This window comes from Watersipora subatra, chromosome 4, assembly GCF_963576615.1.
Source record: "Watersipora subatra chromosome 4, tzWatSuba1.1, whole genome shotgun sequence".
NCBI classification, from domain to species: domain Eukaryota; kingdom Metazoa; phylum Bryozoa; class Gymnolaemata; order Cheilostomatida; family Watersiporidae; genus Watersipora; species Watersipora subatra.
In genome coordinates, this window is record NC_088711.1 from 16,145,338 (window position 1) to 16,163,931 (window position 18,594).

At 34.5% G+C, this 18,594-nt stretch overlaps 1 protein-coding gene across 3 annotated transcripts in view; it reads left to right on the top strand.

Annotated features, from left to right (window-relative positions):
- LOC137393806 (U3 small nucleolar RNA-interacting protein 2-like) overlaps positions 1-18,594 on the top strand; it is a 31,182-nt gene that overhangs the window by 1,763 nt on the left and 10,825 nt on the right. For all 3 annotated transcript variants that reach the window (XM_068080507.1, XM_068080506.1, XM_068080508.1), the window contains exons 2-7: positions 7,142-7,232; positions 7,949-8,052; positions 11,375-11,490; positions 11,858-11,925; positions 17,216-17,257; positions 18,200-18,326. In XM_068080507.1, the coding sequence (XP_067936608.1) occupies positions 7,179-7,232; positions 7,949-8,052; positions 11,375-11,490; positions 11,858-11,925; positions 17,216-17,257; positions 18,200-18,326 (511 nt within the window). In that variant the 5' untranslated portion in view covers positions 7,142-7,178. The remainder of the gene's footprint in view (positions 1-7,141; positions 7,233-7,948; positions 8,053-11,374; positions 11,491-11,857; positions 11,926-17,215; positions 17,258-18,199; positions 18,327-18,594) is intronic.

Here is an 18,594-nt window from a genome sequence, read left to right on the forward strand (position 1 = left end):
ATGTTATTAAAGTTTATATTCATTTTTTGTAGCAACCACTTCTCAATTTGGCAACCCACAATCTGAAAATAAAGCTGTAAAAAGATTGATCAAGCACTTCCAAACAGCCCAAGCAAAGATCGTCAGACCGTCCATAAACTGGCAATGACAGTTGGACTATCATTGCCGGAAGATGGCAATAGAGATGAGAAAAGATAAAATAAAACAAAGAAATAGAAAAGTAAAAGTATACCATTGGAAAGTTTTAACTTTTACATAGATCCTGATGACTATGCAATTAGTGATCCAGAAAGTGAGTGCGATTCCGAACCCATCAAACAACTAGCAAGCACATTGAAAGAAGATGATTTTGTGTTAACATTGCTGCTTGGAAAAAAAACTTCTAGGCATTATGTAGGAGTGGTAAACAGTGTAGATGCCCTCAAAGCTAAAGTGCAGTTTTTTTAAAGAGTGAAGCCAAAAAACACTTCAGTTGTTAATACAAAAAATATAGCATGGGTGGAATTTGATCAAATAGCTAAGTCACTGTCTAGTCCTACTCTTTCTAAAAGAGGTCAGTAATGTTTTACAAAAGATTTAGAGCATGCAGAATTTAAAACACTTTGTTAGTACATTCTCATAATTACATGATCAATATTCATTTCTTCATCTTACGTTCTTTAAGCTTAATCATGTTTGTCATGTATTATAACTATTATATTATTATACTGCTATAATATTATCATATTATTGTTTTTCATACTTTGAAACCAATAAAAAACATTTCAAGTTAAGGCTTGTCTATATATATTGTAATCATTAGCTTCAATACCATTATTGATCTCATTACAATGAATTTAAATACTTGTAAGTTTACAAAATAAAAGAGGCTTAACAATGGTGACAATCGAATGTAACAGCTATGACATGTTTACAAGCATGTAGTTCACAACTACCATCTAATATCTGGATAAATTTTAGTGCATATGTCAGCAAGCTTCTTTAAAATAAGACAAATAAGTTTTTATAATTGTGCTTCCCACCAAATCAGAATTTTAAGGATAAGCAACTAGCTCTTCAAAATGCATATTTCTCTGATGTAACGCGAGTGACACACCAACTACAAAACTTCTCAGTAAAAATTCACTTTAGTGTGACATATTATACATCATTCGAAAGAGCTTGTTGAGCTCTAAGAGAATATCTGATTTAAAATCATCTTAAATGCAATACCAATATTTTATAATTAAATTTCTGCTTTAATTGTAACAATGGTGATTATGGATAGACCCAAATATAAACCTTGTCTTTATGTCTATGACATCTCCTCTCCTTTACAACTAATAAACAAACTAAACCAAAAAGTATTATCGTTTAAACATAACAAAAAAAAGCGTAAGTGTATGTTAAATAAGTACACTCACCAATAGTTCCACAAGGGAAAAAGCCTCGTCTACAATTCGTCACATGCTTATATAGCTTCTGTAGTCATCCACATGGTTGACTCCTATAGGCCCACGTACTTGCGGTGCGACCTCTCAATACCGGATTGGCATACGTAACCTAAGTTCCTGCAATACGACCGGGCACGAGGCAGACACACGCATATACAACATGCCCTTTCTTTTCAAGTTGGTTAAACAGGCGTCACGTCAAACGCAACCAACAAGCACAAAAACCTGAACACGTTTAGGGAAGATTTTGCAAATCAAAGGAACATACCTTTTATTCGTGACTGTTCCTTTGGGAGGTATTGGAACTTTTCCTTAAACATAAACTGGTTCTCCCGGTTCAGGAATCTTCACCGATACTATCGGCGTCCGTCAGGTCATCATTGGCGACCTCACTGAAATTCATCATCACCTGGAAACCGGTACTTACGGTTCAGGAGTTAACCTCCTCCATCAACATCGGTGTCCATAATCGAATTTCCCTGATCCTCACTTGTAATGTCACTACCAGAACCTGTCAAATTAGCCTCGCCGAAGCTTGGCCCCTTAGGCAGTGCATGAAGCAAAGCCTCCATACTCTCACTTTCGTGAGAGTCTCTGTGAACTGGCACTATGTCCAGTTCACTACCACTGGCAGTCACAGGTATCTCCTGCTCCTGCGCAGTGTCCACCTCCGTCTCAATAACCTCTACCTGTATAGCCTCAACCTCATCGAACCAATCCTTATGTGCTTTAGGGTCCGAGTCATTGGTTTCATTGGCGTCACTGACGTTGCCATCAGTGCCACTCTCTGTCTTACTGCTTTCGAGAACCTCGGTTGCAGCAGCCCTACTAGTTGGCGCATCCTGACGCTTGCCCGTGTTGCCACTTGCACTCGCAGGTTTGCCTCTAGTGCTCTTACCTTTGATCGCAGAGCCTGATACCTTCTGGGTAAGCTTTTGTAAGCTAGCCAAGGCATCGTACATCTGACGATCTGCCGCAACCTGTCGACGAAGGTCCTCTTCCTCCTCCTTTAGCTTAGCTATAGCTCTGTCGTAGGTAGCTAGGGCCTTCGTTTCCTCCTGTTGATGTCAGCCCGCTTGGCATCAACCTCTTCCTGGGACTTAAAATCAGATCTTAAGTTATCCAGGAATGACTAAACCTTATCGACCATAGGTTGCCTTACCTTGGAATTACCTGCCGCAGCTGCGTAGCCGGTGCCACGGTTGGCTACATTGGGCTTAGGGGCTGCCAAGGCCTCGTCAGAGCTGGTGTTGGCTCTCCCATCAGAGCTAATGCTGGTTTTCCTTTCCTTATGCAGTTTTCTTTCTTTCCGGGTGAAGGAGGCCCTCCAGATGGCCACTGAGTCATCAGGTATCCCACCTCGCCACAGTAACTGCAGACTGAAACCATGCACTCCTTCGACCAGTGCCCCTTACCACCACATTTCCTACAATAGTTGCTAGGGCAATCAATTGCATAGTGATCCCTGGAACAACCACAAAACCAGCAAAACAATCTACCTTCCTTGCCATAGATCTGTCTGGCCTTTTCCTTAGACTTCTTAGTCTCCTTGCCGACTTGGTCGGTACTCCTAGCTGGTCGGCTTTTGTGGCCATCCGCCCCGTTCCGGTCTCCAGGCCGCTCCCCGTTTCTGGGTCCTCCTCCACCAGATGCAACAGACATCAGCACCGGTATATATAACTCAGTAAAGCATCTGAAACCGTAATATACAAGTATAAACGTTATTGAACATAGTCGGGGTAACGACTGCTTATTTAAATTGGTTAAATCCACACACATTCTGATTTTACCACCAGATTTCGGAGCTATTGTTAGACCCGAACACCAATCAGTAGGTATTTCTACTTTTTTTATAACCTTATCAGTGAGCATTTTACCAAGCTCTCTCTTATCCTGAGATCTTAACCCAGCTGCAATTGATTTTGGGGAATACAACCTGACGGGTTCCACCTCACCTCTCGAGGTGATGAAAAACATACCAGGCATAGTACCCAAGCCTTCAAACACTTTAGGAAATTTCTGAATAGGATCGAAATTATCCGTACACATACCATTAATGAGAGCGAGTAAATTAAGATTTTTAAGTTCTGTCATTCCTAAAAGGTTGCATCTAGAAACTTCCAACATATACAGGAGCATCAGTAGTACGATATGAGCTCTCTATATTTACTCTACCGAATCCAAGAACTTTTAGACTTGAGCCATCAGCACCACTAAGGTGTTGATCTGGCTCTTTCAAATTCAAACTGAGTTTACTTGATGTTTGAACAGTCAAAGTAGAAACATCAGCACCTGTATCAAATGTGAAATCGACTTCACTACCATTTACCTTCAAGGTCCTTACTATTTTATTATCTAGTCATTTAGGACCTGCAGATGAAAACCTTACACTTCTTCTTGGGAAGTAAGAACGTGTACTATGGCTATCTCTTTTATCAGGGCTTTAGCCCCTATTCCGATCACATTCCCTGCTACTACTTCTGTTGTAGCGGTGTCTATATTCACTTTTCCGAGTATTCTCGACACCATCTTTCTTACAGTCAATACTAGTATGACCTTTCCTATTGCATACAAAACATCTAGCTGCAGGGCAACTACGTAGCCTATGATCTCTACTACCACAGTTGTAACATTCATCATCACTCTTAGGTGAGTGTCCATCCTTAGACTTAACGCGCCAATTGCGGTCATACCTATCAACGCTAGAATTTCTTGAAGACCTGCTAGAGTCTCTATACCTGCTCCTACGATCATATTTAGGAGATTCGTAACCTGAATTTCTACTTCATTTTCTAGAGTATTTATTCTTGAACCTTTCATCATAATAACTTTTACGTTGCCTTTGTGAAATTCTGTTATTTTCACCATTTTCGCAAGCACTTGAATCAGAACTTGAATAACGACTGGCTCCTCTTACTTTAAATTTATTTCTAAGATCTCTTGTCGAAATTTCCGAAACACTAAGTTCGCTAGTTTTACATCTAGCACCTTCTAATATGGCATCAGATTCTCGCGCAAGTTTTCTGACCGTCAAAGTATCCGTTAGAATTTTGCAATTCAACTCCGTTTGTTGCATTAATTGCCTACGTAAAGAACCTTCTCGCAAGCCATTAACAGCTATTGCAAGAGCAAATTCTTTCCTTACATCCTCATTACCTCCAAAATTAACGTTTCTACTGAGTTTTTCAACTCGTAGTAAATAATCACTTTCCTTTTCACAAGCCGTTTGTGAAACAGTAACAAAATTCATCGTTTTAACGTAAACCGTTTCATCAGTACCATAAATAGTAACTAAATGAGCCATTGCCTCATCGTAAGTAGAATTTTCACCCAACATACGAAAACCAACAGATCTTAAAGCATCTCTACCATCACTATCTATTGCGTGTAATAACGCAAGAAGTTTCGTACGACCACTAAATTTATGGTTGCCGTCTTCATCCTTGCCCAATCTCATACTAACCATTTCTCCGACAATTTGAAAACTATCAAACCATCTTTTCCATGAACCATTAACGTCACCACTATCCAATTTTAACGAAGGAAACTCATTAAAATTAAACGCCATAATTGACGCGTAGCACAACACGAACACTACACAAATGTTAAAAGCACCACCAAGTTTCACTGAGCACGACTGCACCGTAAACACTATATTTCACTGAGCACCACTGCACCGTAAACACTATATTTCACTGAGCACCACAACTCTGTTAATACTGAATTTCACTGAACACCACTACACCGTAAACACTAAATTTCACTGAGCACCACAACACTGTAAACACTGAAAGCACGGAAACCACACACGAAACACTTACCACGAGGTATCGAACCTGTAAAACACTGAGCACAAGTATCATAGCACAAATCACTTTTAACAACCACGCAACGGCGATCCTGCTGACTGCGCCATGTTTAATAAGTACACTCACCAATAGTTCCACAAGGGAAAAAGCCTCGTCTGCAATTCGTCACATGCTTACATGTATATAGCTTCCGTAGTCATCCACATGGTTGACTCCTATAGGCCCACGTACTTGCGGTGCGATCTCTCAATACCGGACTGGCATACGTAACCTAAGTTCCTGCAATACGACCGGGCATGAGGCAGACACACGCATATACGTACAACAGTGTACACCCTCGGTGTATTGGTTATAAAATAATAGTTAACCAAGAATATGAACATTCGCATCTGTGGCCTCCCTACATAGCATAATCGGACATCCACAATGATTTGCGTGTAACCCTTTTCGATTTACGAACGCTAGTCACCGGATCAAGGTTCGGAGTCGGCAACCCGGCACTCACCTCCACGTGCATCGCTCTAAAATATTCCTTAAATCATTTGTATACCTGATCCAGCCTTCTCTACTACAGCTGTAAGGTAATCTCTCCCTCCTCTCTCAGTTGACAAAGCTAACATACTAGTCTTAAGCAGCTCAAACTCATCACATGCTAATCTTTCATCATACATAGTAGCAATAAAAAGTTTATCAAAAGCCAGGTGACTGCCACATTCTTTGTGTTTATCATTCAAATTAACAAAAACCTTTAAAAACAGCTTTTTTAGCTTTCAGTTTTTTTCTCTATAAAAAAATCATTGGATGCCGCACTTCGCCCTATTCCTGTTTGGCCGCCGAGAGTCTAGCTATAAGGTTGATTAAGGTGGCTCAATTTCCCATGTCACGATGATTTCACCTTCTGATACTATACTGTGTTTCTCACCTAAAAACTTGCATGTTCATCTGAAATGGAATTGACACCTTTATAGCTGGTTGTTTATGCTTTATATATTTGCTTCAGATATGCTTCATATATGCTGCTTCAGAAGGTATTTTCTCACCAATGGGACAATTGTAGTTATCTTTTAAAAATTTTAAGCTCAATGTCTGCTTTTGATTTTGCTTGTGTTGTTTAGCAGATTTAGTTGTTATTGCAATTACTCTTTGTTGTTTTAACATGGAATATCAAAATGGTTTTGCTATAAAAGCCAGACATATTTGTTGCGCAAATATTTGTTCCTTTAAATATTTGCAAATGGATGGATTGTTTGCCATCATTGTTTGCCACCATTGTTTGTTACCATCAGGATGGTAATATTTGCAAATATTTGATCATGCAGATCCTTCAATGCTAGTAAACCTAAACATAGATAAACAATACAACACAGTTTCTATTACATAACAAGCTTTTTAACGCTGTATTACCAAATTGTGAAATAGTTTCTTCACTTTTTTATACATTGTGTAATATAAAACATTTCATACTTGTGATTTGGATCGTAAGACAGATCTTCACAGCTAGGTTTAATGAACTTTCTGAATACTATGAGATTGTTTTTAGTTAGCATTGTTTCATAAAATACCTGCACTATCCAAGGCTGCGCTAACCCTCTTTCGGGATTTTTCTCTTTGTACATTTTGTTCTACTAAAAAGGTATTGAGTTACCGATGTGGTATGTTGGAATGTCTACATGTGTAGTAGAGTAACTTGTGCGCATATTTATAGCAAATACATGTGATATATGTGCAAACTATATGCTTGTAACTATAGCAAAGTCATGTGATGTTATTCTTATTGTCCGAGTAAGATGTTTTAGTATGATAATGTGAAAATTTGTGGCTAAAATATGCATTATTACATGAGTGCAAATGAAAAGAAAAAGCTTAGGACTTCTAATCTAATAGGAATTATATTTGCAGAGTTTATGGTTTGTGATTGGACATATAAGAGTTCACAATGCCGTTCTTTATAAAGAAAGGTGGCAAGAGAACAGTTAATCAAAAATCTAAGGTCGGTATATTGCTAATAACTTAACAGTTACTACTTACAATATAATTAACTAGGTGACTTGAAGATGTGTGAATCTGTACAATATCTTATAGATAGATTATATCTGATAGACGCTGTGAGTCAATGTATTTTTTAGGTTTTAGCTAGTAAGTGTCTATTTGGTTTACGTACAAATCAAGAAATGATTATTTTGTCCATTTTTATTTATTAATAGTGCTATATATTTATATATATATAGCATACTATATACATATTATATACATATTATATATATACTATATATATAATAAATAGTTATTATATATACTATATATATAATAACTGTATATTTCATATACAGTTATTTTAATATACGTTTGTAATCTTTTAGAAGGCCTTTTGAGCAGAAGCTTCATTTTATGAATACCTTGCCTACTATTCGCCTCCCTAGTAGTAACAACTTATGTTCTTTATATAGCTCCTTCTGTTTTTTGCATAAGTTATAGTATCATAAATTGTTTATAACAATAATACCTTGAACATCTTAAACGAACTTAATAGTTGTAAGTTATGATGGACCATTAAACATCATAAAAACCATAAATGTTTCATGAAAATTTTATGCTACTTATTTTAAGAGAATAGGTTAGGCATGGCCAAAATGCAAAGATTTTTACATGAATATTATGCCTAATGAGTTCATCGCAATGATTATGCCTTGCCATGTCTTTATGTAGGTACGAGGCAGATCTAAAGCGGTTCCTTCATCTCGTAACAAAAAGAATCTATCTAAGAAAGATAATGAAGAGCTTTCAGAAGGCTCTGATGAAGAGTTGCCAAGGTGAGACAGATGTATAAGTTTGCTGCTTTCCAAACTGTAGTATTACAACAGATTTTAGAGTTAAAAATTTAAAATAATATATGGTTCAAATTGATGAACATTTGTTGACCCATACAGATTGAATGGTCCAGAGCTTCATAATGGCTCGTAGATATTCATCCTTTACAAAACAGACTCACCTTTTTATATGCGTTTTTTTGTTTTCATCTCAAAGATTCTAAATTGCTCACCTTCAAATTCTTCAAAATTCTTCTTTAAATTCCTTACACAAATGAGAACATCGTTTTAATCTGTAGTAGAAAATAGCTCAGATTGGACCATCTGCAGTGTGAGGAACAACTTGAACCTGCGCTATCTTTTTCAGTTTTAATTCATGTGATTCGTAAAACTCTTCATAATATGATGGATAGCAGAATTTTGAGTAACTTTATGCGAGTTATTAAGGAAATGGTTGAATTAAGAGATTTTTCAAAATATAGTCAAATGTAGGCGAGCCAAGTTGATCAATTTCGATGATCTTTGCTTTGTATGTCAAGATCATGTTGGAGCCCAGTTTTTTGGAATAGTGCGAGTGAAATGAAAATTAGTGAATAATACTCCAAAGTAAGAGTTTATTGTGCATTTACTATGAACTTTTATTCATTATACGTATAAAACTATATGACTACATATACATGTATATAACTTGAATTCGTTAGATGGGTCCTGAGATTGATAATGATGTAAAAGGAAGAAGTAAAAATATGATTCCATTGCAACGATGCTAGAGTTACTAGGTTAACTATTAGTTAACTATAATAGTTAATAACGTTAATAAGCTATTTTGCATTTACAATTTTCACTTCATACGCTTACTAGATGAATGCTGCATGACAGTTTTCTCTTTCATCTGTCGTTGTGGCTAGACTCTGGCCTTTATCTAAACTGCTCTGTTTGATTCTATATTTTCACTAGTTGAATGCCAGGCGTTGCACGGGTAATAAAAAGTCTTCGCACAGAAAATTTATTTTTAGTCAACATATACAACATTCACCATTGTAACTTTTAAATGAAGGTGTTTATTATTTCTGTGTGTGCTATAAGTTTAATTACGTTTATGCTATATATACATATACATGTAGTTATAACATTTTGGGAAAGTTTGGGCATGTATTTTTCTTAGTAAAGTTTTTCTTTTAGTAAATTAGTTCACGCATGTTAACTGAAGTGTGGGTATGTTAACCAGACGCCGCTCAAGATTAGCAGGTGTAATAAATATATACACAATTATTCTATAGTATGGCAAATAGGCCGAGTGGCGTAGTAGATAGCATGTCTGTCTGCAGAATCGGGTTTTCTGAGTTCAGTTCCAGTGCGAGGCAGTTTTTCCATTCCTAAAACTTTATCGCTATTACTGGACACACGGATGACAAACAGACAAACACTGAGATTTATATATAGATATAAAGTATTGCATTATCAGTTGTGAAAAGTGTAGGTGATTGCATCATGGTATGAGGCCACAATGTAAGACGCAGGTCTAAGGTTTGTAGCATTGAAGCAAATGCATCCTATAAAACTAGATAAAAAACTAAACATAAAAGGCTAAACTATAAGAAACGAAATGTAAGAAACTACACAATTGAAGTAATCCATTAAAAGGCTTCTGTATATAATTGCATAAAAATATTTAACACTAAATATATGTAGGAAAATAAGTAAATGACGTAAAAATTGGGGAAGAGAGGTTTTATTATCATTTCACATTTACATTAAAATTAAAAACGGGCAACTTGGTATACAGCCTAAATGATACAAGATGATGTGCGGGTAGAGCTCGTGATAGAGATAAGGAGCTAGTCTACCGAAGGTTTCGTTAGCTCTAGATGTTAGCATATATGATTTATATATATTTTTGTTTTTATACTTGGTACTTTCTTTTACTTTTCTTTTTGATTATCATAGCGACTCGCTCCACTTCCATACGTTTTCATTTTCTCACATCGCGTTCTGTTTCTCATATGCTAATAGACAGTTTCAGGAATTTTTTAAAGAGTTCATTCAAAAATGTTTGCTCGTGTCTTTTTGTATTATTTGTTTTAATACTAAAAAAAGCGTCACTGCTCTCTGCCTTTTGATGCAAACCAGCACTAATCTAAACTCGCACTAATTTTTACTAATTATTTTTGATAAAAATTATGAAGCACTGTTTAATGTTACTCTCAAGCAAGAAAACCAAACTATCTGAAAGAAAACTGTTTACATATGTACCGGTACACAGAATTGTCATGCTTAAAAAACTTGACTGTTGTGTGTTAGGAACTACTTTACAAGTTTAGTTGATTATTTGCTCGATCTTTGCCTTGTATATCGGATGACTTTTATATAGAAATACAAAATCGAAATAGGATAAATTATGACAGAATACAATATAGAATTATCTTTGTGCCTGTATGAATAAAACAGAAGACAATTCTTATTTTTTAGTGTTGTAACTAACGTCAACTGTATGTTAAAAGCGCAAGTTATGAGCCTCTCTAATCTACATCTGAACAAATGTGAGTGTCCGTCTGTCATTCGTATGTCCAGTTAGAGCAATAACGTTTTAGGATTGGAAAAACCCTCTTCAAACCTAAATTGAACTCGGATCCTCGTTTCTGCAGACATGCTGCTATCCACTATATCACCCAGCCTACTTGTCATACTATGGAATAATTGTGCACATACTTATTAATTACGCCGATTAAAATACTCAAGCTTGAAGTGCTTGCGCAAGTACTATTGGTTACTACTAGCACGATTGAAGATCATGACTGCATGAGATCAAGACGCCATGTAACGATTATAAGCACCGCTCTTATTATAGTAAAGATTTAAACTAGCTTAAGTTACTCAAATTCATTTGGTGAAGAAACTTATTCAATGACTACTACATTACCTACCACTGTTTATAAACTTTTTTATTACCCGTGCAACACCGAACATTTAGCTAGTGTCTCTATATTTTCTGAGCTATAGCGATGCCCTTTCAGATGCTGATTGATTTGATGTTTTATTTTTTATAACTAGTTAGGCTGTGGGGCTCTTACAAACCTTCCACATCTGTTACTAGCTTGAATACTTTTATATCTGATGTTTGTGTAAAGGATGACCTCAAGTGTTACAACACGTGACTACATGCAATACTAGATACAGGAAATGCTGCACATGGCATGTCAATGACAAATACAATGCTGTGTAAATATTTTACTTATTCTATGATCTGCTGACATTTGCTTTTATTATATTTATAAAGCTGCCAGTCATTTCCATAAATAAACTTATATTTGCTTTCCATGTCTAGTGATGATGAGTTTGTTGGAAAGAGTTCAGACTCAGATTCAGAACTTGAGCGAGAAACACCACAGGAAAAGAGATTACGACTAGCCAAGGAATATTTGAATCAGGTGGAAGAAGAAAGTAGGTCACCTTTTCGCCTTATCCCAACCAGTTGGCTATATATTTGCTTGTTGATTACTGTACCAACGGTTGTAGCAGTATCTACTGCTTCTCAGCTGAGCACCACAGCATATTTTTTAGGTCATGTGTCAAACTGAGTACGATATCATGATGGACTGAATTCATAGATCCTATGTTACGATTCTTGAGAGTCAAAGATGATAAATTGTTTGTAGTATTTACCTGAAGTATTTTCTATTTAAAGCCTTGCATATCTGGGCTGGACTATTTTCTTTTAAAAGTGCTTCGCTGCGTATTCCTTTGATGTAAGACAAGCACAAACCAGTGACAAAACTTTCCACTTTTATGTTCAGTCATTGTATTGTAGTTGATGAGGCAGCAGATTCAGAAGATGATGCTGATGGTTTGATGGCACAAAGACTAAAACACGATGCTGTAAGTACAGAAAATTTGAGAGCATAGCGTGCCCAACGTGTCTCAATTTGTTATAATGGCTCGCCTATATAGTTCATTCTGACGGAAAAATGTAACATCTCCTGACATAATATTTGAAAAATTATTGATGCAAGTGATGGATTAAAGATATTTTTCAGGAATTTTTTCTATAAGATAACTAAGATTTTGGATATACGTTTTACCAAATAAAAAAGTAGGTAATATTTTTTGATTGATAATTTACAACGAACTATTGTGGTAATCGTTCTGTTATTCTTAGTTGTCATAGATGAAAAAATCTACCTGAACATTTTTTTGTAGTACAAGCTAAAGAAATCTTTCAACATTACACCTAGAAAAGTATTTTAGAACAAAATTTTATGCGGTGATATTTATGACGAATATTCCAAACACACTTTAGATGATTTGGTATCTCATCTTAATTTGAAAAAGCACTTCCAAACTTCTTAGTATAGTGGAAGTATTAGTTGTACTACCAGTAGTAATGATATATCACTTTGCTTCATGTTAATGTTGCTAATGAAAGTCACAAAAAGCCACCAATCGAACAACTAATTGAACTATTGCTTGTGCGAATGTCTTGAAGCGAGCTAATTCTAATTCTTGTAATTGCTAAAGTAAAGAGAATTGTGTCTATTAATGCAATCTTTTGTTTTGACTTGCTGAACTTATCTAGAGTATTTCATTCTGAACTTATCTAGGGTATTTCACACGAAACTTATCTAGGGTATTTCATGCTAAACTTATCTAGGGTATTTCATACTGAACTTATCTAGGGTATTTCATGCTGAACTTATCTAGGGTATTTCATACTGAACTTATCTAGGGTATTTCATGCTGAACTTATCTAGGGTATTTCATACTGAACTTATCTAGGGTATTTCATACTGAACTTATCTAGGGTATTTCATACTGAACTTATCTAGGGTATTTCATATTGAACTTATCTAGGGTATTTCATACTAAACTTATCCAGGGTATTTCATACTGAACTTATCCAGGGTATTTCATGCTGAACTTATCTAGGGTATTTTATAGTGAACTTATCTCGGGTATTTCATACTAAACTTATCTATGGTATTTCATACTGAACTTATCTAGGGTATTCCATACTAAACTTATCTAGGGTATTTCATACTGAACTTATCTAGGGTATTTCATACTAAACTTATCTAGGGTATTTTACAGTGAACTTATCTAGGGTATTTCATACTAAACTTATCTAGGGTATTTCATACTGAACTTATCTAGGGTATTTCATACTAAACTTATCTAGGGTATTTCATGCTGAACTTATCTATGGTATTTCATACTGAACTTATCTAGGGTATTTCATACTGAACTTATCCAGTGTATTTCATACTGAACTTATCTAGGGTATTTCATACTGAACTTATCTAGGGTATTTCATACTGAACTTATCTATGGTATTTCATACTGAACTTATCTAGGGTATTTCATACTGAACTTATCTAGGGTATTTCATACTAAACTTATCTATGGTATTTCATACTGAACTTATCTAGGGTATTTCATACTGAACTTATCTATGGTATTTCATAGTAAACTTATCTAGGGTATTTCATACTAAACTTATCTAGGGTATTTCATACTGAACTTATCTATGGTATTTCATACTGAACTTATCTAGGGTATTTCATACTGAACTTATCTATGGTATTTCATAGTAAACTTATCTAGGGTATTTCATACTAAACTTATCTAGGGTATTTCATACTGAACTTATCTAGGGTATTTCATACTGAACTTATCTAGGGTATTTCATACTGAACTTATCTAGGGTATTTCATACTAAACTTATCTATGGTATTTCATACTGAACTTATCTAGGGTATTTCATACTGAACTTATCTAGAGTATTTCATAGTGAACTTATCTAGGGTATTTCATACTAAACTTATCTAGGGTATTTCATACTAAACTTATCTAGGGTATTTCATACTAAACTTATCTATGGTATTTCATACTGAACTTATCTATGGTATTTCATACTGAACTTATCTAGGGTATTTCATACTAAACTTATCTAGGGTATTTCATACTAAACTTATCTATGGTATTTCATACTGAACTTATCTAGGGTATTTCATACTGAACTTATCTAGGGTATTTCATACTAAACTTATCTAGGGTATTTCATACTAAACTTATCTATGGTATTTCATACTGAACTTATCTAGGGTATTTCATATTGAACTTATCTAGGGTATTTCATATTGAACTTATCTAGGGTATTTCATACTGAACTTATCCAGGGTATTTCATACTGAACTTATCTAGGGTATTTCATACTGAACTTATCTAGGGTATTTCATACTGAACTTATCTAGGGTATTTCATACTGAACTTATCTAGGGTATTTCATACTAAACTTATCTAGGGTATTTCATACTGAACTTATCTATGGTATTTCATACTGAACTTATCTATGGTATTTCATACTGAACTTATCTAGGGTATTTCATACTGAACTTATCTAGGGTATTTCATACTAAACTTATCTAGGGTATTTCATACTAAACTTATCTAGAGTATTTCATACTGAACTTATCTAGGGTATTTCATACTGAACTTATCTATGGTATTTCATACTGAACTTATCTAGAGTATTTCATAGTGAACTTATCTAGGGTATTTCATACTAAACTTATCTAGGGTATTTCATACTGAACTTATCTAGGGTATTTCATATTGAACTTATCTAGGGTATTTCATACTGAACTTATCTAGGGTATTTCATACTAAACTTATCTAGGGTATTTCATACTGAACTTATCTAGGGTATTTCATACTAAACTTATCTAGGGTATTTCATACTAAACTTATCTATGGTATTTCATACTGAACTTATCTAGGGTATTTCATACTGAACTTATCTAGGGTATTTCATACTAAACTTATCTAGGGTATTTCATACTAAACTTATCTATGGTATTTCATACTGAACTTATCTAGGGTATTTCATATTGAACTTATCTAGGGTATTTCATATTGAACTTATCTAGGGTATTTCATACTGAACTTATCCAGGGTATTTCATACTGAACTTATCTAGGGTATTTCATACTAAACTTATCTAGGGTATTTCATACTGAACTTATCTAGAGTATTTCATAGTGAACTTGTCTAGGGTATTTCATACTGAACTTATCTAGGGTATTTCATACTGAACTTATCTATGGTATTTCATACTGAACTTATCTAGGGTATTTCATAGTGAACTTATCTAGGGTATTTCATACTAAACTTATCTAGGGTATTTCATACTGAACTTATCTAGGGTATTTCATACTGAACTTATCTAGGGTATTTCATACTGAACTTATCTAGGGTATTTCATACTGAACTTATCTAGGGTATTTCATACTGAACTTATCTAGGGTATTTCATACTGAACTTATCTAGGGTATTTCATACTGAACTTATCCAGGGTATTTCATGCTGAACTTATCTAGGGTATTTCATACTGAACATATCTAGGGTATTTCATACTGAACTTATCCAGGGTATTTCATACTGAACTTATCTAGGGTATTTCATACTGAACTTATCTAGGGTATTTCATACTAAACTTATCTAGAGTATTTCATAGTGAACTTATCTAGGGTATTTCATACTAAACTTATCTAGGGTATTTCATACTGAACTTATCTAGGGTATTTCATACTGAACTTGTCTATGGTATTTCATACTGAACTTATCTATGGTATTTCATACTGAACTTATCTAGGGTATTTCATACTGAACTTATCTAGAGTATTTCATACTGAACTTGTCTAGGGTATTTCATGCTAAACTTATCTATGGTATTTCATACTGAACTTATCTAGGGTATTTCATACTGAACTTATCTAGGGTATTTCATACTGAACTTATCTATGGTATTTCATACTGAACTTATCTAGGGTATTTCATACTGAACTTATCTATGGTATTTCATACTGAACTTATCTATGGTATTTCATACTGAACTTATCTATGGTATTTCATACTGAACTTATCTAGGGTATTTCATACTGAACTTATCTAGGGTATTTCATACTAAACTTATCTAGGGTATTTCATACTAAACTTATCTAGAGTATTTCATACTGAACTTATCTAGGGTATTTCATACTGAACTTATCTAGAGTATTTCATAGTGAACTTATCTAGGGTATTTCATACTAAACTTATCTAGGGTATTTCATACTGAACTTATCTATGGTATTTCATACTGAACTTATCTATGGTATTTCATATTGAACTTATCTAGGGTATTTCATACTGAACTTATCTAGAGTATTTCATACTAAACTTGTCTAGGGTATTTCATACTGAACTTATCTAGAGTATTTCATACTAAACTTATCTAGGTATTTCATACTGAACTTGTCTAGGGTATTTCATACTGAACTTATCTAGGGTATTTTACAGTGAACTTATCTAGGGTATTTCATACTGAACTTATCTAGGGTATTTCATACTGAACTTATCTAGAGTATTTTACAGTGAACTTATCTAGGGTATTTCATACTAAACTTATCTAGGGTATTTCATACTGAACTTATCTATGGTATTTCATACTGAACTTATCTATGGTATTTCATATTGAACTTATCTAGGGTATTTCATACTGAACTTATCTAGAGTATTTCATACTAAACTTGTCTAGGGTATTTCATACTGAACTTATCTAGAGTATTTCATACTAAACTTATCTAGGGTATTTCATACTAAACTTATCTAGGGTATTTCATACTGAACTTATCTAGAGTATTTCATACTGAACTTATCTAGGGTATTTCATACTGAACTTATCTAGGTATTTCATACTGAACTTATCTAGGGTATTTCATACTGAACTTATCTAGAGTATTTCATAGTGAACTTATCTAGGGTATTTCATACTAAACTTATCTAGGGTATTTCATACTGAACTTATCTATGGTATTTCATACTGAACTTATCTATGGTATTTCATATTGAACTTATCTAGGGTATTTCATACTGAACTTATCTAGAGTATTTCATACTAAACTTGTCTAGGGTATTTCATACTGAACTTATCTAGAGTATTTCATACTAAACTTATCTAGGGTATTTCATACTAAACTTATCTAGGGTATTTCATACTAAACTTATCTAGGGTATTTCATTGAATTGACATTTGACACCTCAGCTTCTCTTTCACGTAGTCGAAGCTAGCCTCTGCTGTATCTTGGTGTATCACATTGCTGTATTATACATTGTCATTTGCCTTTTGTAGAGCAAGTTGAAAGGAAAACACTTTACACATATAGCTGATGATGTAAGTATTGTCAAGCTGTCTACTTTATACTTTCTGTTCATAAATATATATTTATTATATCTAATGCTTGCTTGTTAGCATTAGTGTTTCCCTGAGAGTTCCTCTTTAAAGATTATCAGATGTTGTGTCCTCTTCATTCTTCAGGTCAAAAATGAAATAATTCATGTAAACAGATCCTGTTTTTGACTTGATTACTGGAGAGGGGTGGTGGGGATAGGTGGAGATATTAGGTTTAAGATGTTTTAGCATCCATCTTTTGTTATCCGGAATCCAAAAGACTAGATATGAGAGAAAACCTTAATTAATGTAAACATTACAGCCTTGTGTAGCACTGATGTGTCTTTACATTTTCATGCATAATTTATTGTTTTATATCTGTACCTCATGAGATATACACAGAATGTTTCTATTATATAAACAATAGATGTATTTGCTAGAAATCATCAGCTACATAACTGAACAACAATGAATGAAGTGATTAGGGTAACAGGAGACTACATCGTTTTAGATTTTGCTAACAGTTTCATTGCACTCCATTGTTTTTATCTGGTAGCCTCGATTTCATGTCTCACCTTCGGTCTCATACTTTATAGATTTAAGTATGTTGCCTCATACTTTATAGGCAGTGTTCTATATCTCTTGAGATTCTTTTAAACTACGACTACAGCGATGAAGGGTTTAGACTGTCTCACATTACCCAGTGCAGATAGTATTTGATTATACTAGTTTCTACTAATAACCGTCTCTGTAACCTTGTAACCTAGTTGGATGACTAGCGAACTAGCAGTGGTTCTATCAGTGCAAATATATCCTTTTTATATATATGGTTTTCAAATACTTTGAAAACCAAGCATTAGGTTTTGCTCAAGCGTATGTTAAAAGTTAAGTATGCTTGTAATAATATTATTATTATTTATATTATATTTATCTTGTATTTGATAGATCCTCTCTCCTGAAAGTGACGATATTGTAATACTAAGAGGTCACCAGCTCTCACTCACATGTCTGGTGATTTCTCCTGACAACAAGTACATATACACAGGCTCCAAAGACTGCTCAATAATCAAATGTGAGTTGTCTCTCCTTGTCTCTGCTCTGCGATTTTATAAAGCTCTTCTTTATAATACTAGTCGTTACAGCAACAGTCTAGGCATTTTGTAGAAAATTTTTATGGGAGAGATAACTTTCTTCTGCTCCGGAATAATTTTGCTGTTTAAAATTGATTGTAGTTTTTTTCCTAGTAGCATGCGCACTATCTAGTTGTATCTACATATAAGCTCAAGGCAAGAGGTTTGTAGCCACCTGTCAATTCAATCAACTAAGAAAAATTACCACCA